The sequence below is a fragment of the Callospermophilus lateralis genome, chromosome 15 (assembly GCF_048772815.1).
Source record: "Callospermophilus lateralis isolate mCalLat2 chromosome 15, mCalLat2.hap1, whole genome shotgun sequence".
Lineage (NCBI taxonomy): Eukaryota > Metazoa > Chordata > Mammalia > Rodentia > Sciuridae > Callospermophilus > Callospermophilus lateralis.
In genome coordinates, this window is record NC_135319.1 from 93035854 (window position 1) to 93060838 (window position 24985).

The 24985-nt window shown below is 60.8% G+C and overlaps 1 protein-coding gene across 1 annotated transcript in view; it reads right to left on the bottom strand.

Annotated features, from left to right (window-relative positions):
* Stk32c (serine/threonine kinase 32C) overlaps positions 1–24985 on the bottom strand; it is a 65067-nt gene that overhangs the window by 19656 nt on the left and 20426 nt on the right. Inside the window, exon 2 of the mRNA XM_077105395.1 lies at positions 7984–8039. Coding sequence (XP_076961510.1) covers positions 7984–8039 — 56 coding nt within the window. The remainder of the gene's footprint in view (positions 1–7983; positions 8040–24985) is intronic.

Sequence of the window (24985 nt, forward strand, 5' to 3'; positions counted from 1 at the left end):
GCCCCGCGGCCTCGGCTGCCTGGCCCCCAGGATCCCCTGACGTTCTGTCCCCCGAGGGCACTTCCAACCACAGTGCAGAGGACAGGCCGCAGGTCGCAGCTCCAACAGCCTCCCACCCATCTGCCTTCACACAGCCTTCTCCCTCTGCGGCTCCTGTTCCACGCTGCATTGCTCTGCTCCCTGCGTTCAGGGCCTTTCTGACTGAAGCACGTAGGAGGTGGGGGCTTAGTCCTTGGAGGTGGGGGCTTGGTCCTAGGAGGTGGGGGCTAGGTCCTAGAGGGTGGAGGCTTGGTCCTAGAGGGTGGAGGCTTTTCCTTGGAGGCAGAGGCTTGGTCCTCAGAGGTGGAGCCTTGGTCCTAGGAGGTGGATGCTTGGTCCTCGGAGACAGACGCTTAGTCCTTGGAGGAGGCAGAGGCTTGATCCTGGGAGGCGGAGGCTTGGTCCTGGGAGGCAGGGACTTGGTCCTCAGAGGCGGAGGCTTGATCCTGGGAGGCGGAGGCTTGGTCCTGGGAGGCAGAGGCTTAGTCCTCGGAGGAGGCAGAGGCTTGGTCCTGGGAGGCAGGGACTTGGTCCTCAGAGGCGGAGGCTTGGTCCTAGGAGGCGGAGGCTTGGTCCTTGGAGGCAGAGGCTTGGTCCTAGGAGGCGGAGGCTTGGTCCTCAGAGCGGGGTAAAGAAAGAAAACCAGGCAAACAGCACTTCCTGCCTCTGCCTCACTGACATGCGCTCCAGGCCAGGCAGCAGCCCTGAGCGAGGTGCTGCAGAGTCCCAGGGCAGAGCACATGCTACAGGAAGCCCCTCCTGCTGGGGCAAGCGCCTGCAAGAAGAGTTAGTGGGAGACATGGCTGCCTTAAGCTGTCCTTAGAAGATGGGGACTAACATCATGCGGGCACCTGGCAGCCATCTAGGGAGACCCAGGAGTTGGCCCTTACACCCTCCTTCCCACTACTGACAGCCGTCATGGGAGGCATCACCCACATGTCCACGTGCAGCTGCAGGATCTCCTGTCGCCCGAGGGTCTCTGCACCGTGAAGAGACACTCCACAGGGTCTTCTTATTGAGACTGCGGTAGAGGGCTGGACTCCTCCAGGCGGTCCCTGGAGCCCCTCCCTGAGATTCGGTCCTGCAGGGTGAAGGCAAGGACCCTTCCTCCCTCTGTTCCCAGGGTCACTGGGGGCCACAGGTACTGGTGTGGCCATTCTGCATCGAGGGCTCTGAGCCAGGCCTCGTCATCACCTGCCCCACACCAAGCTGCAAGCCAGCAAGTGGGCAGATGACGGTCCCTAGGGACGTGGGCGCCATGCCTGCCCAGAGCAGAGCCAGCTGCAGGCCACACATGGGAGCCGTAAGAAAGCATGCGCCATGTACTGGAAGGCCACCCGGCAGAGAGAGCCGTGAGGGAACTTTTCATGAAATACCTACAATTATTTTTTAAATTATTATTTTGAAAGCCAGTCGGAAATTTCAGAATGAAAATAAGCGTCCGCCACAGCAGGCCACCAGCCCACCTGGCCTCGGCTCCAGGCCCTTCTCCAGCAGGGACTTCACTCTGCTCGCTGGGAGCTGAATCACAGGCACTGGCCATCAGCGCTGGCCGGCCGCAGAGCAGCCTGTCCGTCTCCAGTCCAGTCCAGTTACCTCCAGCAGGGGGAGGAAGTGAGCTCTACTCACGGGACCCAGGAACCGCCACAGAAATGTGCTCCAGCACTGGACACAGTGATGGTCCCTTCCCGCCTGACGGTCCACTGCACACGTGGAGGGACGCAGAGGGTCATTCACGCAGGGCCGTGCAGCAGCAGGCTGGGTGGTGGGAGGGATGCGGGCCTGCTGCCCAGGGGAGCGGCAGGGCCGAGAGCCAGCGGCACTGGCCCGGCTCTTGGTGCTGGTGTCAGGAAGGAAGGCGGGGGCAGCGCCTCCCCAGCAGGCCCACGCTGGGCTGCTCTGGTGCTCTTGTGCCTGCCCCTCGAGAGCCGCCTGCCCATGTGACCTGACCCTCTCTGGGGTCTCTGCACACCTGGCCACGCCACGGGGCAGGTCCCCAGGACCCGGGGAGGATCACCTCCCCGTGGCTCAGAATGTGGCCTGTGAGGGACAAAGTTCCCTAAAGATGGAAACTGAGGGTCTCAGGCGGCGTGGGCTGGTGCGGGGATCCCCCTGAGTGGGCTTCAGGAATTCCATCTAAGTGTCCTCTTGTGGAGGACTGAGAAGAGGCCTATGTCCCGCCGAAGAGCCCACTCAGCTGCCCCCATCACGGGCTCTGCCCAGCCCCCACAGGGAGGCTCCAAGGAGGGGCAACTTGGAGTGGGGGTCTGTGCCTCCCTGTCCACAGGGACCCCAGGTCCAGCAGAGCAGTGTTTCACAAGTGAGTGGAAACCCCAGAGGGAGGTTATGGGAGGCCTGACGGAACCGTCTCCTCAGAGAGGCACCCTCCAAGGACCCGCTCCAGCCCAGGTGGAGAGGAAGCAGTCGGACCTGAGAGGAGCGAGCTGCAGAGGCCTGAGAAGGCTGCCCACCGCCCACAGGGGCTGCTGGCGATGGCAGTGACTGCCCTGTAATTCAATGCTGTTGACGTGTTCTGCAGATGTGAGTGATTCACCCCTGAGCTCTTCTTCTTTCCAAGTAATTTTTGTTCTTCAGAAAGCAAATGCCTGACAACAGGCACTTAAACCCTCTAGATTATAATGAAACTGCTTCTAATCCCACCTGGGGGAGCCCAAAAGCCCCAGGCACTGCCAAGGAGCCACAGGGGACCAGGGGGGATCTGTCGCTCCCCAGGGCTCTGGCTGGTGGCCAGCTTCAGACACCACAGAAACCGAGGTTCAGTGCCTGGACGGGTCTGGAGAAGTGCCCGGTTGTTGTGGAGGCCACCCTGGAGTGGCCATCTAGGCAAGGCTTTTGGGGGCAAGACCCCCCCATGCAGAGCTGGGCACCTTGTGCAGGATGGCAGTGCCAGCTACGTCCAGCAGCCACTAGTCTCCACTCTCCTCCTGCCCCTTCCAAGAGGCTGCCCCAGCTGCACCCTCCAAGGACCCTGGGGAGCCAGCGTCCCTCAGGCTCACCAGCCCTGGGGAGCTCCCAGGCACGCATGGTGAAGAGCCTCAGTACCTGTCCCCAGCCATGCTGCCCTCTACCTGCCCCAGGCCATCCCCCCCCTTTCCCCAGCCACCCTCCCCTGAGCAGGGAGCAGCCCAGGACCACAGGGTGAGGGAGAAGCACTGGGAGAAACGGGTGGGCCGGCTTTCGCATGCTAAGTACAGAGGCTGGTGGAGTCCCACCGCCTCCGGAGTGGCAGCAACCCCTGTTGAAGGCCCAGCCCTGGGAGCCCAAGGGGACCCCTAGAGCTGCGCTAGGCAGCCTGCGGGGGGCAGCACCTGGTGCTGAGGGCTCTTTCACCCCTGGACTTCGCAGAGTGGGCATCTGTCCCGATAACTGCTGGACAGCAGGGCGAGGCAGCATCCCTGAACAGGACAAGCCCTGTGGACAGTGACCGTCCCCAGGAAGGATGGACACAGCTGTCCAGACAGCTCGGGAGCAGGGGCCTGGGGGTGGGCAGGCTCCGAGCTCTCGGCGTCTGCTCCACTGCTGGGAAGCTGATGGGGCCTCACCAGGAGGGGGCTTCCAGAGAAGGCCCTGCACTGAGGGGCCCGGCTGCTCAGACCCTCCTGAGGTGGGGAGCCTGGCATGACAGGGGGCAGTCCAGGGGCACACAAGGGGTTCAGGCCGAGCCCCAAGCACTGCCACTTCGAGCCGAAGGCGCCTCAACTCCAGCAAACACCGGAGAGGACTTCTCCCTCCAACAGACTCATGGCCAGCAGCCCCCCCAGGAGGGGGACGCTCTTCACACAGGCCTGGCGGAGACTCCCCGGGGTCGGTCACACTCAGGCATCCACCTGCTCTAAGGGCCCTCTCCCCCTTCTTGCGTCCTCTGTTGCCTAGTGGCCCTCCCTGCCTCCCACCAAGGCAATGTCTACACTCAGACCACCTCCCCCCTGCCCTGGGCATCCATGGACTGTCCCTGGGACAGTCAGCGGCTAGGCCTGGAATTCCAGCCTCTGGGATCCACAGCCAACACAACCAGGCAGTGCCAGGAGGGGGCAAGCTCCGCTGAGGTCACAGTGGCCTCTTCCTACCCCTGGCTGGAGTGGGGCTGGGGTGGGAGCGGGAGGCCCTGAGGGGCCTAGGCAGGGTGGAAAGGGTCCCAGCGGCAGGCTTGCGCCTCCTGGCCCCTCCTAATGTAGCCAGGGGTCCTGATATCCCATAGGGCCCAGGGACAAAGTCTTACACCATGCCCAAGCTGGTGAGGACTGTGTTCTCACAGCCACAGACAGTGGCTAGACCACCAGCAGCTCTCTCCATGGAGCACGGAACACCGGCTCCATGATATGCTATCCCCGAGCTGCAGGTGATGGGTGGGTCTGACCATGCCCCACCTCTTCAGGGCTCACCGGTCATATCAGGGAGCGGCAGGAGTCTGCAGAAGAGCAATGCACCCAGCAATGACATGGTCCCACGGAGCCGTCCCAGCTCCCCTGGGACTCTCCTCAGAGCTCTGACTCAGCCACAAAAGCCGAGGCCCTGATACTTGGACACCAGGGCCTGCTACCCTATGCAGGGGACCCCCAGACACCCCAGTCATACTCCGCAAGGGATGAACTTGAAAAACCAGCACTGCTGAGGGCAGCCTGGCTTGGAACTTGGAACAGCTGGCTCTGTGGTCCTCGTCTCCACCTTTGCACCAGCCACGCCTGCACCTCGGACTCGATGTGCGCTCCTGGGCACCCGACCTCACACCCAGCCTGCGCCCCATAGCAGATGGCCCACCAAACTCTGCCCTCAGCAATAACTGCCTTGTGGGCAGGAAACCTTGGAAAACATCAGCCTCCAGTGCCCCACAGGAGGGGTGGGGCCCAGTCCCCCTCCTCAGAGGCCTGGGGTCTCATCATGCAGACCCTGCGCTCCATGGCTCCTTCTCAGAGGTAAGATCTCGTCAAGGGGACTTTGCACCAGTCTTTGTAACCATTAGACAAATGCAAATCAAAATCATAGGCGCAGCACCTCTCCCCAGGGAAGGCTCAGAGCTAGTGCTGGTGGGGACCCGACACGACCCGGTGCCCTGCGGTGGGTGCAGAAAGCTGCAGTCTCGTGCTCCTCAGGGTCACACACAGAATGGCTCCCAGGGCCTCCAGGAAGTCCCAGGCGCCATGTGCACAGTGCAAAGTTCCAGCGGCGAAGACGTGGGAGCAGCCAGGTGTCACCAACAAATGCGTGACGGGACACTGCTCTGCCTTGACAGGAGGGGATTCGGACACGATCCACCACACGGACAGACCTGAGGACATTTTACTACTTGAAATAAACCAGGCACAGATGACAAGTATCTCATGATCCACTGAAGTAGGTGCAGAAGAGAGAACCGGGTGTCCCCGCCACTCTTGTCGCGCCTCACCCATGGGAGATGGGCAGGCCAGGAGGGGAGCCCTCGTGGATGGGTCTGTGCCCATCCCCTGGGAGGTGGCCAGGCCAGGAGGGGAGCCCTCGTGGATGGGTCTGTGCCCATTTCCCGGGAGGTGGCCAGGCCAGGGCCTGCTACCCTGCTACGTGGACTTTGCCCTCACAAGGAGCCCCAGAGAGCTCTCCCGCCCTCCTCCCCGCTGCGTGACATACAGCAAGGACACGCTGTCTACACCAGGAAGCCAGCCCCACCAGACCCCGAAACTGCATCGGTGCTGCCCTCTGGCCCCCGCACGGTGAGCGCTGGCCTCCGAGGCTGTGGTGAGGCTGAACAGAGTGGTCAAATCACAGGAGAAGGTGGGAGGCTGGAAGCTGGGCGGGCGGGGCGGGCGGGCACAGGGCTTGGGCTCTGCTGGAGGAGGTTCAGAGCTTGCTGCACAAGAGCGCCCTGTCGGAGGCTCCCAAAGGCGGCTGAGAGGGCAGCAGCACAGTGATGACCATCATGGTTTAAAAATGAAAAAACAGAAGCCAAGGACCAGACACAACAAATTCAGCTACTCTATCTCTGGGAGCCTCGGCCCCAAGTTAAAGGGACCTCTGGCTGGGGACAGACCATTTCCTCAGACACAACTGACTCTGCCCAGCCCTGAATGGGGGCCCTGCTTTGGAGGGTGCTGCAGGCTCATGCCCATCCATGCAGAGCTGTCATAGGTGGGGTTCTGGGTGCAGGGAGGCCTGTGCACCCCCCCTCCAGGGAGACGGTCCCACTGAGGCACAGCCATTTAAACAGATGCACCTAGGGCCTGCTGGACTCCCTGGGGCTGTCCCTTTCCCTCCAGTTATGAGGCCACTGTCCTGCCACGGCAGGATGAGAGCAGGACAGACTGGGCCTGGGTCAGGCCTCACCCTACACACACCCCAAACACCCACCTGACAGCAGCAGCCCTGAGACCCTGGACGCCTGATTAGGCAGCTACTCGGGCAGGAAGGAGCCCTCGAACTGTCCCACTAAACTGCATCTGCAAGAAACCCAGCACCTGCTCTCCTCTCCCCCTACAGCGACCATCTCCTGGCCAGCTGCCTGTTCAGAGCCAAGAACTGGTCAGAGGCACAGGAACACAGGGGCTCTGAGGACCCTGGCGGAGGACAGGGCTACCCAGCTGTGCTAATGAGGACAGGGACAGTGCCCTGGCGGGAGCACAGGGGCAGTAAAGCAGAGGGCATCCTGAGAGTAGAAAGACCCACCAGGGGCAGGTGGGGGCACAGAAGCCCAGAGAACAGCACCTGCCCTGCCTACTGGCCTCGCCCACTGGCCTCACCCACCCAGGTGGTCTTTGCCCTCGGGGGCCCCAGCTTGGCCCTCTCTAGGCAGCTCAGCATCCCGAGTTTCTGAAGGATTTCTGAACGACTGGTGGTGGTCTCCCCTTCTCAGCACTCCTCCTGAACCTGGTCAGAGCTACTGTCCTCTGCCGCAGGGCTGGGGGCATCCCCACCTGCCTGACCTGGTGCCTCCTCACACCCTCTGTGGCCCTGGGGCACAGCTTGTGCTCCACTGGGAAAACAGGAGTGCAGGGGTCCCAGACCCCAACGTCCCCGACAGCCTCACCCTAAGGTCACCACCTTCAGAACGACAACACCACAGAGGCCGTGCCACCTCCTGACACGCAGACATCAACAGCGCCTCTCCTTGTCTCTCCTGGGTGCCTTTCCGTGAATTTGTGCAGAGGGGCTCAGCTGCTCTGAGAATCACCCTGTAGCAGTGCACAAGCGTTCGCTCCTGGTAGACGGAATGGAGGCAATTAATCTCACTCAAATCCCCTGCAAGGGGCTCCAGCAGCACAGCAATCCCTTTATTAAAAAGGGCTGCAGAGCTTACACAGGCAGTGTCCAGACAGCTGTGGGGACGGGAGGGAGGCCCAGCCGTCTGCCAAGCCCCGGGCAGCCAACAGGAAGCGTCCACTCGAAGTGATTCATGCACAGCACAGCAGCCACCCCAAGGGCCAGAGCCACCCCCTTTCAGAGTGCTCTTGGGCTTCACGGAGTTAAAATTATGCCCAATCTCTAGATATCACAAGGCAGGATGTCACCAGGAAGCTAGAGCTGGCCCAGAGGGACTGGAGGAGCGAGGCTCTGGGGGGCCACCGACGTGGAGGCACACAGGCCACCCACCTCGGTCCAGTCATCGTCAGGCCCTGGGTTCCAGTGTGGTCAAGAGCAGCTTCGAGCCTCGCAGGGGCTTCTGGACACTTCCCCTCAGGCTCAAGCCACCGCCTCCCTGGAGGAAGCCCTCAGTGCCCCAGTGTGGGCATCAGCCTCGGCCCTCTCACGTGGCAACCAAGGCTCCACGTGGCTGGGCTACCAGACCCCAGAGGGCCCACGCGGACATGCCAGGCCTCCCTGCCTTTTCTGACAGTGCCCATTGGGGCTGGTTTCTCCAGGAGAGACAAGGAGCAGGAAGGAGGGTGGTCAGCTGCCCAGCTCCATGGCCCAGCGAGTCCCCGCCCTCTGCAGGCCCACGGGGAGGCCCCACCTTACCTTGCCGAAGCTGCCCTTCCCGATGGCACGCAGGATCTGGAAGTGGTCGAAGTTCACTGCAGAATGAAACAGAGGGTGCAGGTGAGGTAGCCTGAAGGCCCACACCAGGCGCAAGCCCCCCGGGCAGCAGGAAGGCCCACATGGGGTGCAAGCCCCTAGTGCTCCCCAGCACCTCGCACCCTGCACCCCGCAGCCCACCAGAGCCCCTGCTCCACCCTGAGGAGGGTCCACTGGGGCTCAGTGTGAACTCTGGCTCTTGTGCAAAGCAGGAAGCACTGAGCCCAAGTAGGAGAGGGCCTAGGCGGAGTAGCACCTCTTCTCAGGGTCTTCGTGGGTGGGCACGTGCAACTGGCCCACAGACAGGACACAGGTGACCAAGAGGAAACGCTGCCCTGAGCATCAGACCACTCACTCCCTGTAGTCCTGCCATCAGCAACCCCCTCGGAAGGCCACCTGCAGTCCCCAAAATTTACATGTGCATGGACAGGCAAGCCTGGGAGTCAGGGAACCCCTTTCTCTCCTTGGGAGCCTGCTGTCCCCCACTCTCCTGTACAGAGGAGTGGGAGGGAGTCCGACTTGCTGGCCCTACTGGACAGGCCTGGGGGGCTGTGATGGCCCATGATTAGTAACGGAGAGGCTCTGCAGGGCCTGGTCATTCCTGCAGGGTCCACAGCACCCCTCCTGCAGGGGGCTTGCTAATCACCACGGCCCTGGTGAGGGACACGCTGTGGTGAGGATAACCCCAAGTGAGCCCCTGAGACTTCCCACAGCCCTGCCCTGAGCCCGAGGCTGCCCACAGCACGATGCCCTTCAGCACTGGGCTCAGGCAGCCTCGGGACAGGTCCTCCAGCCTGCCCAGCACCAAGTCTGAACCCCAGGGGCCCCCCGCCCATGAGGGCATGCACGTGCCTTGGCCCTTGCTGTGTGTGAGGCCGCTTAATGCAACACAGGCCTGGGTGGCGCTGGGTGGTGGAAGGGGTGCTTCAGGGAGAAAGGAAGGTGTAGGGGCTGCCAGGGAGCCCCATCCCACAGAGAGAACCGAGGCCATGTGCTCTCCTGCTCCGCTTTCCTCCAGCTGTGTCCCTGTCAGGCTCGGAGGAGTGGCCTTCCCTTCACCCCACAGTCCTTGAGAATGGGGCCCCTGGCAGGGAAGCACACTGCCGCTGCCTGGCATGATTCCCAGTCTGCCAGGCACGAAGCGAAGGCCACGCCTCCCATCCTGACTGACAGGGACGCGCGGGAAGAGCAAAGCAAGAGAGGCTGGGAGGTGGCGCTGAGGGAGCCCGCGGGCACGGGCCAGCAGTAAGTCCCGAACACACTGCTCTCCTCCTCAAGCCTCCACCCTCGCCTCAGCCTGAGGCCAGCCCAGGGAAGAGCCATCCTCGGAGGACATCACCCGCACGGGGCTGCGAGGACCCTGGAGGGCACGGCCTGCTGCTGGCCCTTGCTGGGGTCTTTCTAAAGGGACCTGTTTGTTCTTGTCCTTGGCCACCTGTGCCAGAGCTGACGGGACGAGGGGAAGGTCCAGGGGTCCTCGGGAGGAGCAGCACAGAACTGGCTTTTGTGTCTGCACTGCGGAGGAGGACGACACAGCGTCCAGGAGGGCACAGGGCCGAGCTGGCAGCCATGCAGCCTGCAGTGATGTCTGTCCTGGGAAGCTCTGAGCCAGGGAACTTCTGCCCACCCAGTCCACACCAGGCCAGCTGCTGCTGCCCAGATGCTCCCAGGCTCCTACAGAGGACGCTCGCAAGTCTGTGGTTGGACAAAAGCCTCGCCCCTCCAACAGTGCTGAGGACGAAGCATGACACTCGAGCCACCTCCAGGGACTCCTGGAGTCACTGGGCCACAGTCCCAGCCACCTGCCCAGTAGGTGCCTGGAATCCAGTCCAGCACCACCTGGGAGGGGGACCACCTGCTGAGCCACCCTGGTACACAAGCTCCTGACCACCTAGCTGGGGCAGGAGCACCTGACCGTGTCACTCAGCACCCACTGCAGCTTAAAGGAGGCAGGGGGTGGGCATCCTCCTGCCCTAGGGTAGCTTGCTGGAGTCCCGCCCTGCAGCCCCCTGCAGCTAGCACAAGGCAGAGCTCAAGCACCAGCCCCGGGACTTGGCCAAGACAAACACCATTTTTAGGGAAGAAGCACTAGTTTCCTAGTTGAGTCTCTGCTGGAGAGAAGCACGGGAAATGAAACGCACGGAGCAGCAGGTCTGGGGCGTAAGGGAGTCCCCGCCAGGCTTCTCGCTGCACGCTTAGACACCCGCGGCGTGTCACCACTGAGGGTTTTGGCAAGGAGAGCTCTCGGGGAAGGAGAGCTGGCGCGGTCTGTGGGCATAGAGCCAGCTGTCCCAGCAACCAGCAGGTGAGCGGGTGTGTGCTGCTGGCTTGGATGCTGGCCTGTGGCCTCCCGCCAGCCCTCAGCTTCCGGTGAGGGCAGGGAGGGTGCAGTCAGCTCCAGCAGCCCAGGCCATCGGGGTCTGTGGCTTTGAGCACGACTTTGCCCACTTCCTGCTGTTATGGGCCAGGCTATACGGGCAATGACCAAATGACTCCGTTTGGCCCTGAGCCTCCAGTCCTGGAAGGCAGGCGTCTGCCAGGGAAAGCCCCACCTCTGCACCCATCACCAGCTGCCTCGCAGAGCACGCTTGGCAACCCACAGTGGCAATTCTTGCACAATGTGAAAGTGTTCTCTCTTACAGTCTTCATGTCAGTAACCATTCTTTAACTTGAACTCAACTACAGAGGGTTTGGCCCACTTCCTTTCCTGCTTATGATTTTAGATCTCATGACGTTTATGGTCATAGCAACACAGCAACAGCCACTTATGCCCTAACAAGGTTTTGGGCTATAAGAGGTGGACTCAAACCCCGGGAGGGGGTCACAGGGTGCAGACTTGCAGCCTGCCCATGGCCCACAGCTGGTGGATCGGATTGCCAAATGGTGAATAAAGTTTCCGTCTCCTGCTTTAAGATTGACTCTGTGGTTTATCGCAATCTCACCTTAACACTATACCTAACCAGGAGGGCAGCCACACGGACAGGGGTCCCAGACAGTGGCCCCCAGATGGGCACAGAGAAGTCCGGCAGACACCTTGAGGCACGCAGAGTGGAGACCCTGGGCAGGGCACACATCGCAATCCCCACCAAAGACCCTCCCAGACAGCTGCCTCCCAGGCACCTCTGCCCAGACCCCGCCTCAGCCCTCTGGGTGCCAGGGGACGACATGGGGTACCCATAGGCCTGCTGCCCACCCTGACAAACAGGTTCCTACCTGGCTCCTGACCACCCGGCTGGGGTGGGAGCACTTGACCATGACAATAAGCACCAACACAGCTAACATGCCCCCACCCTCCAACTCAGTCCAGGCCAGAGAGGAGCAAACCCAAGGCTTGCCCAGGTCCCTCCCCGGGGGCCTGCTGTTCGCAGCCCAGGAGGGTCTCAAGTTTCTCTGTGGCGGGGCCAGGACCTCCCCTAACCACCTGCCCTGCCCAGCTCCCAGACAGGTACTCAGCCCCATTTCTGGTTCCTAAAGGAGATGGCAGCTCTTGGTCCAGCCCTGACAGAGGTAATCAGGGAGGAAACCACCAGCAGGAATCTGTCGACACAGTCGTCTTATTGGAGGGCTTTTCCAAGAGCAAGACTGTGAGCAGTCTGATGTGGTCAAAGCCACCCTGCCCACATCCCATCCAGACGGCTCCCTCTGTGCAGCTCGAGAAAACCCATTCTGGTGGCCTTTCTGACAATCCCCAAGTCTGAACCCCGAGTGTGCACCAGTTAGAGGAAGGACAGAGCTGGCAGGGCCTGGGGGTGCGAGGCCTCCGTGCAGGGCCAGCATCGGCCCAACAGCCGCCTGAAGACATTGTTGCTGTAAGAAAATCAAAGCACACATTCCCGGCTGCCCGTTAACAACAGCTCCCCTCCCAGGCTCCGACGTGGACCCCCACGACCTCCCCGCACACAGCAGCCAGGGGACTCAGCCCCACTGGGCCCACAAGAGGAGCCTGGGGCCCTGCAGTGCCTTCTCAGCCCCTTCCCCATTTGGGAGAAGCAGGAAATGCCCTGAGCACACTGGGCTCGGCGAGACACTAACAGGCGAGGAGTGGGGATAGGCAGGAAGGGGTGGGGTCGCTGTTTTCACAAATTTGTTGCAGAGGTATTTCCAAAGCTGATATTTGGACAAAAACGTGAGGGCCTGCGGCCAGGTACCTGGCCTGAGCATGACCGGCGTGCACGTTCTCCAGGGTGATGGGCTATGTGAGGCCAAGGCCACTCTCCCCTAACGCAGGCAGCTCTTAAAGCAGAATGTGGGTAAAAGGCAGCCACTTCGACTCCTGGCCATCCTAGCCAGCAGGTACATGTTCCCCACAGGGACCGAGGAGCTGCTGGGGAAGCGGCCTGCCTGTCCTGTGCCTGGGCAAGGCACGGCTGGGAGCCCAGCCCCACGGCCCACTCCACTGTATGTAGCAAGCTGAGGGACACAGCCTCTTCCCAGTGCAGATAAATATTTTAAAATCAAGGCTTTTCATTCTTCAGAGGTCCCTGCTTTGCAGCACTGGCTGAGGGAAGCTCCACTGTTGCCATGGGAACAGACTCTCCTTCCGCAGGTGCGCCAGGAGGTGTCCTGCGAGCCACCTGGGAGGCCCACCAGGCCCCGTCCACAAAGGCTGCTGGCTGGGCTCAGCTCACAGACAGCTCTTGTCACTGTGGCCTAAGCCCAGTGCCCAGATGGACCTTGTTCTCAGTCTCATCCAACCTCGAGGCTCAAGCAGGGGCAAAGAGAACCGTGCCAGAGGAAAGGCGAGGGCCTCTCTTCCTGAAAGTGGCCCTCACGCATGGCCTGCTCCCGCTGGCCCCACACACATCACTCCTGCCTCCCGGGCCCGCAGGATACGAGGACTGTGCTGTGAGCAGGCGAGCTCGGGACAGGAGCCGCCAGCACGTCTGGCCAGGACACGGACCCATGAGCCCTGATCCTGCCTTGGCGGGTGAAGGGTAGCTGGAGGGGCAGAGGGAGTGGTCACCCCCAAAGAGGGGCTGAGGCCACTGTAAGAGGCAGGGAGAGGGAAAGCCATAGCAAGAGCCACTGTTAGCCACCTCAAATCTGAAGCAGCAGGAGAAGGTGATGTTTGACATTTCCCACCAGCAACAAAATGACCCCTTCCTTCCCTGTGCCTGCCCACTCTTCCCGACTCCCACGGAGCTGCTGGGCTCTGGCCCTTGGTTCACAGTCCCCGCGGCAGTCCTGGAAGGTCACTTTGCAGACTGACTGTTGGGCTGAGCGGCCCTTCCATGAGCCAGGGCATTTCCTACAACAGAAGAAACAGCCCACACCCAGGAGGCAGAGGGAAGACGGCCGGGAGAGTGAAAATAGACCTGCTACGCTCCTGAGTCACCCTGCTGCGGGAAGGCCTCCCCCGCAGACCAACACCCGGTCCTGGCGCCCTTGGAGGCCTAGCACCCCAGTGCCGGGTGGCTCTTGGAGAAGCCAGGGCAAGGCAACTGCCCACAGTCACAGGACGGTCCTGGCTCTGAACGCAGTCAGGGACCTTCCCTGCCACGGCCTGCCTCATCATCACCAGGGGAAGCCTGGACCTCCAAGTGGCCCGCGGAGTCCCACACCAGCAGTGGGTTGTGTGGAGTCTGCGCTCACCACGTCAGGCCTCACTGGGAGGCGGAGTTCTGCCATACAGCCCCTGACCAGGGACTCCTGCCTGAAGGGAGTCTCCCAATCCGACTTCGCGAGGCCCTGCGCTCCCCAGAGCTCAGGCAGCCCGGCAGAAGGAGTGGAACACTGGGGACCTCCCAGGGCACAGCGCCAGGGAACCTCCTCTGAACACTCAGAGCCCAGCGCCCCTGCCTGCCACAGCTGCCCCGACACAGGCAGGACCAGCTCTCACAGGCACCAGAGGGCCGTGGCTGCCCCCCTGCTCCCAGGCACGAAGGTGTGCGCAGGAGAGTCCAGCACGGGCTCTCAGTAAAGGAACACAGGGCCTAGGGGCAGAAAGACTGGTTCTTTATCTAACCTGGCCCCTGGCAGCACTGGCCACCATGTTTTGTAGCCCCTGGGAATGTCTCCAGCTCTAGCGACGGGGTGTTCACCTATTGGAGATAGGACAGTACATGTCTGCTCGGGCTCTGACCCTGGACTCCTCTATCTACAGGGGGGACTTGAAGCCTGCGGGGCATGCCAGGTGATGGACAGTCTTTGGGGTATTGCCCATGGATCTCAAAGGACCCAGTCAGCCATCTCTCCATCCTCCACTGTCCATCCCCAGGCAGGGCAGCAGGCAGACCCCAGGGGCCAGGACTATGGTCAGTGCCCTCCTGAGCCCTGGCATCCCTCACTGCCACCCAAGTGGCTGGGGCTTTTGGCCTCAGTTGGCACCTGCCTGTCAGACCACAGGGCGGCCAACTGGGCATCTTCTTCCAGCGGCACCCCTGTGCCCCCAGGCCTTGCCACCCACCCACTGCTCACCCCTGGGCTTTTCCTGAAGGCAGGCTGGCCTCAGCTGCTCCCCTGAGAGCAATCCCCACCATGCTGATGGGCCTGTCCTTGTCCCCTAACCGGGGGTCCCATGCAGACCTTTCCCACAGGGCACCAGCTGAGTGGGAGTGACATCAGGGGTGGCAGCAGGGCTCAGACCCCAGATCCAGAACAGTCCTGGCCTTTTCTGCCCAGGATGGTGCACAGAGCCAGCGCCTGGCACTGGCCTCCATCCTGGACCCTGTGGAGCCACAGTCTCACCACCCCCACCTTTATTTACAGCAGAAACTCCAGGGGAGCCCAGCTGCTGCTTCCTGACCGCCTGGTCACGGGGCCCTGCGGCTGAAGCAAACTGGATCTGTGCCCCCGTGCTCCTGCTGATACCCCAGGCAGCACCGGAAACGTCCATAAATGGTGTATCAGGACAGTGGCTGATAATACAGCATCTGCAGGCCAGCCGCACTCAGCTCCCGGGGCTGTGGGAAGGCCTCCTGGGACAGAGGGAGTGGCCCTTAGCAGCCAGAACTCGGGGTTCTCCCAAAGTGGTGGGCAGCAGTACCTCCCCAGGGCCACCTAGAAGGGTCTTGCAGTTCAAGGCCTGGCCTCTCCCATCACTCCAGGTGCTCAGCATCCCTGGGACCACCAGGGACAGGCCTGGGAGGTCCCAAGTACACTTGGCCCGTGCCTCAGGTGAGGCTGGCCCTGGGAGCTCACGGTACAGACCCAGGAACACCGAAATGCATGGGCCCAGAATCACAGTGGAGTGGCCCTGGCACTGGGTGGGTTTGGGGAGTGGAGAGGGTGCCAGCCATATCTGTTCTGGTGACCTGGTACCACCCTGGCACTGAGATCTGGGGAGACCCAGCTATGTGGACCCCCAGGACTTTCACAGGAAGCAACGTCCAATGCCTCAGCACCGGGCTGTCACCCTGTGTCTACTACCTCGTCCAGCACCACGTGGAGCTACCCACTGGGCCGTGACAGTGGGAGGGCGGCCCACTGCCGGGGTGGTGCCCAGAGCCTGGTGCAGCGAGGGCTTCCCAGCCGACAGGCGAGGGTGCGCTTTACATCTCACACATCAGCACTTCCACGCAGGCAAAAACACCTCCCCAGACTGCCGGCACCACATGCCCGTCCCACAGCCTCCCCTTTCCAGGAACAAGCAACCATAGCAACTTGTGCCCAGGGCCGTTCTCCAGGACAGCGGTCCCTTCCTCCTCGGCCTGCCACCTGCCACAGGAAGGAACCTGACAACTGCACTCACGGGCCCAGCCTTTTTGCCCTACCCCTCCCAGCCCAGCAGGGACCGGCCTGGGGCTCGGGGCTGGTCCCCTGGCACCCTGCCAGCCCCTGTCCACGCAGAGTGCACACTGATGCCTAGCAGGTCCTCAGCAGGAGTCTCTCGCTGCCTTGGAGAGAAGGTCTCACTGCCTTCCTACACAGGCCAGGGGCTCACGGCCACGCACCAGAGGTCTGCCAAGAACCCCAGGACCACGGCACCCAGATGCCACCACACCCAGAAGACGGACAGCAGAACCTGTTCTCTCACCGAGACCCCACCCAGACACAGGCCAGGGCGAGGACAGGCCCCTCCCCTAAAACTGCTGAAGAGAACAGTGGGAAAAGAGGACGTTCAGTTAAAGGCATTCACCCCACACTGGCCCAAACAGGAGTCCCTGCTCTGGAGGCCCCCCAGCAGGCACCAGGGCACGGCCATCTCCCCTCCCACATGGCAAAGCCTCCCAGGCCTGGAAGGAGAGTGCCGGGGTCGGACACCACTGCCAAGACGAGTGTCTGCAACCTCCAGCTGCAGGCCCAGAGCGTGAGGGGCTCCTGGAAGGGGCTGGGCCACAGCCAGGGTGGAGCTGCTCCCGTCACCACCCTAAGGAGGCCTGGGTCCTGCTGCACCTCCTCCCCAGGGGCACCCTCACAGCTCTGCAGGGCCACCTGCCCCAGCCAGGGTCCCGGGCTTCACAGGCGTGGACAAGTCCTGGCTGGGAACTGAAGCTCAGGACACAGCTCCTGACCTCCTTGCTCTCAGGCTGTGGAGCCACACCTGCCCTGGGGCCTGAGCAGTCCCCACCTTCGGCCAGAACCCTGCGGGTCCTGGGTACCCATAACTCACGGACAGCCCCATTCACGGGAGAACGCCAGAGGCCTCTCCAGGGCAGGGCACCAGAGGAGCCTCAGGCAGAGAGAGGAAGTGCCTGGAGGGAAACCCTCCCAACCCTGACCACCAGGCACCAGGGGATGTGGCACAGGAGGCCACCAGCCCACTCACTCACCTCTCAACTCCTGGGGGGAGGTAGCCAAGGTCAGCACATGTCCTGGAGGCCAGTGGGAGTGGGCAGCAGCCCACAAAATGTAGACTCAAGGTGGGCCCCACCCCAATCCTATGGCCCACTCCCCAGGTCCCAGCTCACCACAATGGGGCTGACCACAGGCAGAAAGTCCTCCATGTCTGGCAGAGGGAGGTGCCCACGTCCTCCATCAGGCAAGGGGCTCTGGGTGCTCAGGCGATTGCCAAGGCAGCAGGCACGGTGCACCGCAGAAAGTCTGAGGGCACGCACAGCATGAGTTGCACGCCGATGTCTTTACATGCTTACACTCTTCCACACACACGCCGTGGGCACATGGCGCTCACACACCACATGCTCACACTCAACTGACCCAACACAGTGGGCAGGGGACAAACCTGCACACCCACAAGCTCAAACACACTCCACAAACACACTTAGGGCAGAGAAAGCTCCTGCACAGCCTCACACACACACTCCACCTACACACAGTGGGCACAGGACGCTCCTGCACAACCTCATGCTCACACTCACTCCACCCAAACACCATGGGCACAGGGCGCTTCTGCACACCCACAGGCTCAAACACACTCCACAAACACACTGTAGGAAGAGGACGCTCCTGCACACCCTCATATTCACACTCACTCCACACACACACTATGGGCAGAGGACGCTCCTGCACACCCTCATGTTCACACTCAATCCATCCACGCACTGTGGGCAGAGGATGCTACTGCACACCCTCACGCTCACAGTCAACCCACACACCATAGGCACAGGGTGCTCCTGCACACCCTCACACTCACATTCCACCCACACACTGTGGGAACAGGACACTCCTGCACACCCTCACACTCATACTCCATCCACACGCTGTGGGGAGAGGATGCCCCTGCACACTCTCAAGCTCACACTAACTCCACCCACATGCATTGGGCACAGGAAGCTCCTGCACACCCTTACACTCACACTCACCCCACTCACATTGTGGGCACAGGACGCTCCTGCACACCCTCACACTCACGCTCACTCCATCCATGCACTGTGGGCACAGAATGCTCCTGCACACCCTCACACTCACACTCACTCCACCAACACACTGTGGGCACAGGACGCACCAGCACACCCTCACAATCACTCCACCCACACACTGTTGGCATAGGATGCTCCTGTATACCCCCATGCTCACACTTAGTCCACCCACACACCATGGGCAGAGAATGCTCCTGCACACCCTCACTCACACTCACTCCACCCACACACAGTGGGCACAGGACACTCCTGCACATTCTCATGCTCACACTCACTCCACCCACACACTGTGGGCACAGGAAGCTCCTGCACACCCTCACACTCACACTCACTCCACCCACACACAGTGGGCACAGGATGCTCCTGCACACCTTCACGCTTATATTCCACACCATACTGTTGGCAGAGGATGCTCCTACACACCCTCACACTCACACTCACTCCACCTAAACAAAATGGGAACCGGACACTCCTGCACACTCTCACGCTCACACTGTGGGCATAGGATGGTCCTCACACACTCACTCCACCTCTGCAAGAGTAGAGGATGCTCCTATACACCCTCATGTTCACACTCACTCAACCCACACACTGTGGGCAGAGGACGCTCCTGCACACCCGCACGCTCACACTCACTACACCCACACACTGTGGGCATAGGACACTCCAACACACCCACACGATCACACTCAGTCCACCCACACCATGGGCAGAGAACACTCCTGCACACCCTCATGCTCACACTCACTCCACCCACACACTGTGGGCAGAGAAAGCTCCTGTACACCCTCACTCACTCTCACTCTACCCACACACCATGGGCAAAAGACACTCCTGTACATCCTCATGCTCACACTCACTCCACCAACACACCATGGGCAGAGGACGCTCCTGCATACACTTAAGCTCACACCCCCTTCACCCACACACTGTGGGCAGAGGATGCACCAGCATACCCTCACGCACACACTCACTCCACACACACACTGTGGGCAGAGGACACTCCTGCACACCCTCACACTCATACTCACTCCACCCACACAGGCCGACAGGGAGCCAGGGCAGGCTCTGGAGGGCAGGCCAGCCTGGCAGTGACAAGAGAGGCTGGGGAGGGGTTATAGGCACAGGGCCAGAAAGCAGCCACACTCCATCTCCACCTCTCCCACCAAGCACTGGGTACTTGGGCCATCACTGCATGGACCGCTGTATCACCCAACCCAAAGCCAGGCCAGTGGACAGAGGCCTGCAAAGCCCCTCTAGCCCATCCAGGCTCCCTCAGCCCCTCAGCCCCCAAATGGCTCCTCTGCCTGTGACACATACTCTCTGGGTTCAGAGGGGCAAAGCGAACAGCTGCACCAGGGATCACGCCCTGTCAGAAGGAGAGAATCCAGTGCAGAGCACTGTTCTTTTCCCTTGGAATCTGGCCATAATGGGAGAAGTTAGCGCAGCATAGAAGTATCTGGTATACCTCAGACCACACCTGTGTGCATGTACCTATGAGTGCAGCTCTGTGTGTGTGTGCATGTACCTATGGGTGATCTCTGTACACATGCATTCATTTGTGTGTGTGTGTGTGTGTGCGTGCATGTACCTATGGATGCAGCTCTGTGTGTGTGCATGTACCTATGGGTACAGCTCTGTGTGTATGTGTGCCTATACCTATGGGTGCAGCTCTGTGCACATGCATTCATTTTTCTGTGTTTGTGTGTGTATGTGTGTGTGTGCACGTCCCTATGGGTGCAGCTCTGTGTGTGTGCATGTACCTATGGGTACAGCTCTGTGTATATGTGTGCATATACCTATGGGTGCAGCTCTGTGCACATGCATTCATTTTTCTGTGTTTGTGTGTGTGTGTGTGTGTGTGTGTGTGTGTGCGCATGTACCTATGGGTGCAGCTCTGTGTGTGTGCATGTACCTATGGGTGCAGCTCTGTAAATGCATATACCTATGGGTGCAGGTCTGTGCATGTGTGTGTGCATATACCTATGGGTGCAACTCTGTGTGTGTCTGTGTGCATATACCTATGGGTGCAGCTCTGTGTATGTCTGTGAGCATGCATGTACCTATGGGTGCAGCTCTGTGCATGTGCATGTACCTACAGGTGCAGCTCTGTGCATGTGTGTGCATGTACCTAAGGGGGCAGCTCTGTGTGTATCTGTGTGCATGCATGTACCTATGGGTGCAGCTCTGTGTGTGTGTGTGCATGCATGTACCTATGGGTATAACTCTGTGCATGTGCATGTGCATGTACCTGTTGGTGCAGCTCTGTGCATGTGTGTGTGCATGTACCTATGGGTCTAGCTCTCTATGTGTGTGCATGTACATACCTATGGGTGCAGCTCTATGTGTGTATATGCATGTGTGTGTGCATGTACCTATGGGTGAGCTCTGTGCACATGCATTCATTTGTGTGTGTGTGTATGCATGTACCTATGGGTGCAGCTCTGTGTGTGTGTTTATGTATGTGCCTATGGGTGATGCTCTCTCTTTTCACGTGTATGTACATGCATGTGCCTGTGGGTGCAGCTCTCTGTGTGCTCATGTGTGTGCCCAGTTCTATGCATGATGTGCCCAGCTCTGTGTATGTGTGTTCATGTGTGTGCATGCTTATGTCCATAGGTGCATCTCTGTGTATGTGTGTCCTTGTGTGTGTGCAGTGCCTATGGGTATAGATCTGTGCATGTGCCTATGTCTGCATGCATGCGTGTGGGGTGTGTGTGTACATGTGTGCACACACAGTGGCAGACCATGGAGGTCATGCACAAGGTCTTCTTTGAGTGGGTTTATTAGGTTCCCAGCTTCAGTTGACAGATACATCCTGCCAGAGAAGTTGACAGATATATCCTACCTGGAAGTGCCTGGGACCCCAGAAGGTTCTGAGCTCTGGGTGTTGGATGCAGCCTGAGATTCTGCTGAATGAGCCAGATCTTCCCTGGAGACCTCAGGACTCTGTCAGCCCCGCGAGCTGCTGAGGGAGCACCTGGGGACAGGGCTTGAAGCATGTGGCCTCACAGCCACTTATCACCATCACTGCTTCTCAGAGCTGCCACCTCCTCCCTGGGCTGGCTGCTGGGCCTCAGCTGGCTGATGGACTGGTTTATCTGCAAAGGCCTGGAGCCTGCTCACCAGCTGGCAGGCAGTGTGCAGCCCTACCCTGCAGGTTGGCTCCCCATCAGACCCTGGCTGCCCCTGCAGCACATCCTAGACCACTCTGAACCCTCACCTCACCTTGCAGAAGCAGGGTGGCCCTAGGTCCCCTTCAGGCCAGGCCCTCCTCCATGCCTGCGGGAGTGCAGATGCCAGCTACAGTCAGAGCAGCCTTCCCAGTGCTGGAGGTCACTGTGGGAGCAGTCCAGCAAGAGTCCTGGGCCTGCCACAGCCACAACAGCAGCCTCTCCTCCAAAGCCCTGCTGCTCCCTGAGCCAGGCCCCTTGCAAGGTGCATGCAACCCAGACCTGCACCCATTCCTCACTCCCTGCCAGCCCTGTGTTTGCTGTGCTCACAGCCTCCTGGCAACCAAGCCTGGGTTTGCAAACTGGAACCTCGGCCAGGCCCCACCGAAGCCACACTGACAGAGGGTGCCCATGGTCAGGAGGGACTCGGGAGCCTGCCACAGGCAGCCTGGGTTGGCTAAGTGGCACCCCAGGCTCTCATCCTTGTTGTCTGTGAACTTGTCACCTTGTACAGCAAAGGAACTTTGCACAGGGGAGTATGCAAAGGGTCTTCAGAAGGGAATCGGATCCTGGGTTGGATCCTGGTTGTAACCACAGCATCTTTGTAAGAGGGTGGCAGAGAGATGTCCCAAGGAGGCCTCGGTGCTAACACTCTGCCAGGCTGTGGAGGCCACCCCACGAGGTTTTGATGAGGGAGGAAGAGGCCAGAGGAACGCAGCCTCCAGCAGCCGGAAAGGTGGGGAGGGCTTCTTCCTGGGTGCAGCCCTGCCGCCATCGACCTCAGCTTGCCAGGAGCTAAGCCCAGCAAGGCTGAGAGGAGGGCACGTGCCAATCTTCACCAAATGGGGATAAACAGAAGCAGCACTTCACTGTTAAGGGAGAGCTGCTATTTAAAATTCCATCCCACAGTAAGTGAATGGTTTCATTTCAGACTTTTTCTTTGCAAAGAAATTTGCATGTGCTTTGATGGAAAGTCGATACTTGAAGATTAACGAACCACACCACTGTTCCTTCTGCAGGAAAGGTGCCGACAAGCCCTCCACCAGGCTGTGGAGGCCACACCATGGGGTCCACATGGCCCAAGGACTGGGCTGCAGTGTGGCTGGCCACAGAGCCTGCCCCTGCCCCTGTCCCCCCAGGGTGTCCTCACTGTGCCCACATTCCTCAAGTCCTGTCTGCAGAGTGAGCCTGGCCAAGTTCAAACTAAAGCTCTGCAGGGACGGAACCTGTCCGGCACCTCCATCTCATGGTCACCTGCAGCTCAGGGTCAGCAAAGGCCAACTGGGGCCGGGTCACTCCTAGGAGTCCTTCAGAGAGCCTCCATCCAGGCTTTTTCCAGCTCCAGAGAGGATGTCACACAGAGGCCATGACAGGGACCCTAAGAACACAGCTTCCACACCACCAACCTCCGAGGACCGGCACCATACACAGCCACAGCGCACACATCAGGGTGTCCCCAGGACAGGACAAACCACCACTCCTTCCCATAAGGGGGAGAGGGTGGGGGAGCTGTCCCTGGTGCTGCCGCGCCCTGTCCAGCCCTAGCCCAGGCTTCTCTGGCTTCAGCCTGGACAAGCACGTCCAATGTCCAGATGCCAGCTGCGCCGTGGAACCATGCCCACTGACCCACACCCATGTCCCTTCACAGCCCCACAGGGCTGCAGGCTGGGCAAGTGGGAAAGGGCAAAGGAGCTGGGGCCAGGGACAAATTACTGTCTGCCCACTGAGGGAAGCAGGTCCCGGCCGGGCCTTGACAAGTCCGAACTTGGTGCCAGGGACAGGCAATGCCAATTAGTCCCTTTGAACAATGGGAGAGGCCGTGTGTCCCCACAGTCTTACTCCACAACGTCTGACTCAGTTTCTGCAGACACGTTTCCTCCGGCCACGCAGTTGCACAGCCGGATTCAACCGTGGGGCGTGGGGCTACTGCCCCCCACTGAGAGCCACCATCCTCATGACTTCAGCTGGCATGCTCGGGGCCCTGGGCCACAGGCTGCCTGCTGGCTTCTCCCTTTCCCACAGACCCCTGCAGTAGTGAAGCGCTGGCTGGGCCAGGGCCCCAGGCAACGCCATGCTGCTCCTGTCTCCTCCCCTCCTCCAAGAGGGAGCGCAGTGCTCCACCCTTTGTGGGAAGGAGCAGTTACTGGGAGATCCGGCAGCCCAGAGAGCCCTGTCCTCCCCAGCAGCCTGTGACCTTGCACAGGGGAAGTGGCAAAGGCCAGGGCCCAGGGGTGGGGGGGGGGCAGGAAGCCCAGAACAGCTCGACTGAGCTCCCGCCCCTCCGGAGGCTCTGCTCCTGGCAGGTTCCGACACCACGTCTTGGGGATCCATTGCTACCACCCATCTCCAGTCCACAGGTGGATGACAGAAAATGGGATAAAGGTAACAGGAGAATTTTTCAAGGAAAGAGACAGAAAGGTGCTAAGAGGAGTCATGAGACACCAAAGGGCTGAGAAGCCTGGGATCAGCCCGTGTGGGAGGCACAACCCCACCTCCTCCGGCGGCCTGTAGACCCATGGCACCAGGGCACAGGTGTGGGTCAGGACCCCCTGAGCTGTGAGTCTCTAAGAGGCTGGGGAGAGGGTCGATCAGGGGCACTTGGAGTATCTGCAGCCGACAAACACCTTAACCCACAAAATGCCTCCAACCCCAGGCTCCTCCCTTCCCAGGCTGGTCCACTTGGCCTGAGGGTCCTGAGCAAACAGAGGGTTGGCTATCCCCAGGCCTTAGCCACCAGGCTCAGGCTCCAGAGGAACAGGCCCAGCCGGCCTCCCACCGCCTTTCCTGCCCAGCTCCAGAGACGCTCCTGGCCTTGGAAGGGGGCCTGTTTGGGGCCAGCTGGATTGAATTAAGGCCAGCCATGATGTCCAGACAGAAGCTTCCCTTCCCTTTGTTGTTTCTGAAAACAAGAGCCATAAACGGAGCAGATCTAGGATCCGCTCAGGGTTGTGCTGTCCTGTGGGTCCTGGCCAGGAGACGAAAACCATGTAAACAGGTGGTTTCTGCCGATGAAAACCCACTCTCCAGAGCCCTCGCTGCCCGCTGGCCTGGGCTCCAGGACCCGAGGGGCCCAAACGCCAGCAGGAGAAACACCAACTTCAGAGCCGAGCTGAGGTTGGTGGGGGCTCTTCCCACACAGTGGTCACCTCCGTCCGGCCACAGACCTGCAGGCCCAGCAGGGAGGATCTGAACACGCCCTGGAGACTGCCACCCCCGCCCAGGACCCATCCACAGTGAGAGGACGACTGTGGGAGGGCTCCCAGCTGGCCCCGGCCCAGGGTGTGGTGCAGGGGTGGGCTGCCTCTGCTGGGGCCTGGGCCAGGGCCTCCAGCCACCAGCCACGTTCCCATCTCTGGCGGTGCGGCTCGCACCAGCGGGCGAGAGGCGCTGGGTTCCAAAACACTCCAGCCAGGATCTGTGCTGAGCCAGGGGCAGGCTCTGCTCAAAACACCCAGCAGAACTTCAGAGGCACCCGCAAGACAGCAGCTCCCCAAAGGGCTTTGCCGAGGTGCCCACCGCCCACGCCCAGGGAGAAGCCAACTCAGCCTCCTGGCCACATGCCGGCACAGGGCCACCCTCCGTGCTGTCCCCCTTCCCAGGTGTCAGGCACGGCGGGCTCTCAGCACAGGCCTCTGAGACTGCTCTTGGTGGCTTCCTACCAACAGCCGAAGGCAATGAAGGTGGCACCGGGCACTGGCAGTCAGCATCAGCCTGTCCATGTTAACCCGTGTGGCCGACATATTCATTCAATGGCCTGATGGCCAGGCCTTGGGTGGGGTGCTGATGAGCTAATCATCTCACCCAAGGCCCCCCGCGGTCTAAATGCAGTGTCAGCTCTGTGCTCCCAGGGCACCATGAAGAGCATCCTGGTCATTGGCTCTGGGAGACCAGCAGCCGTAGGCTACATATGTCAGCCACCAGCAGCCACCTGTGACTCTGCTGCACCCTGTTCACTGTCAGAGGGAGGAGAAGGAGCAACAGCCTTGGGGGTGGCCCGGGACAGGAGAACGCTGG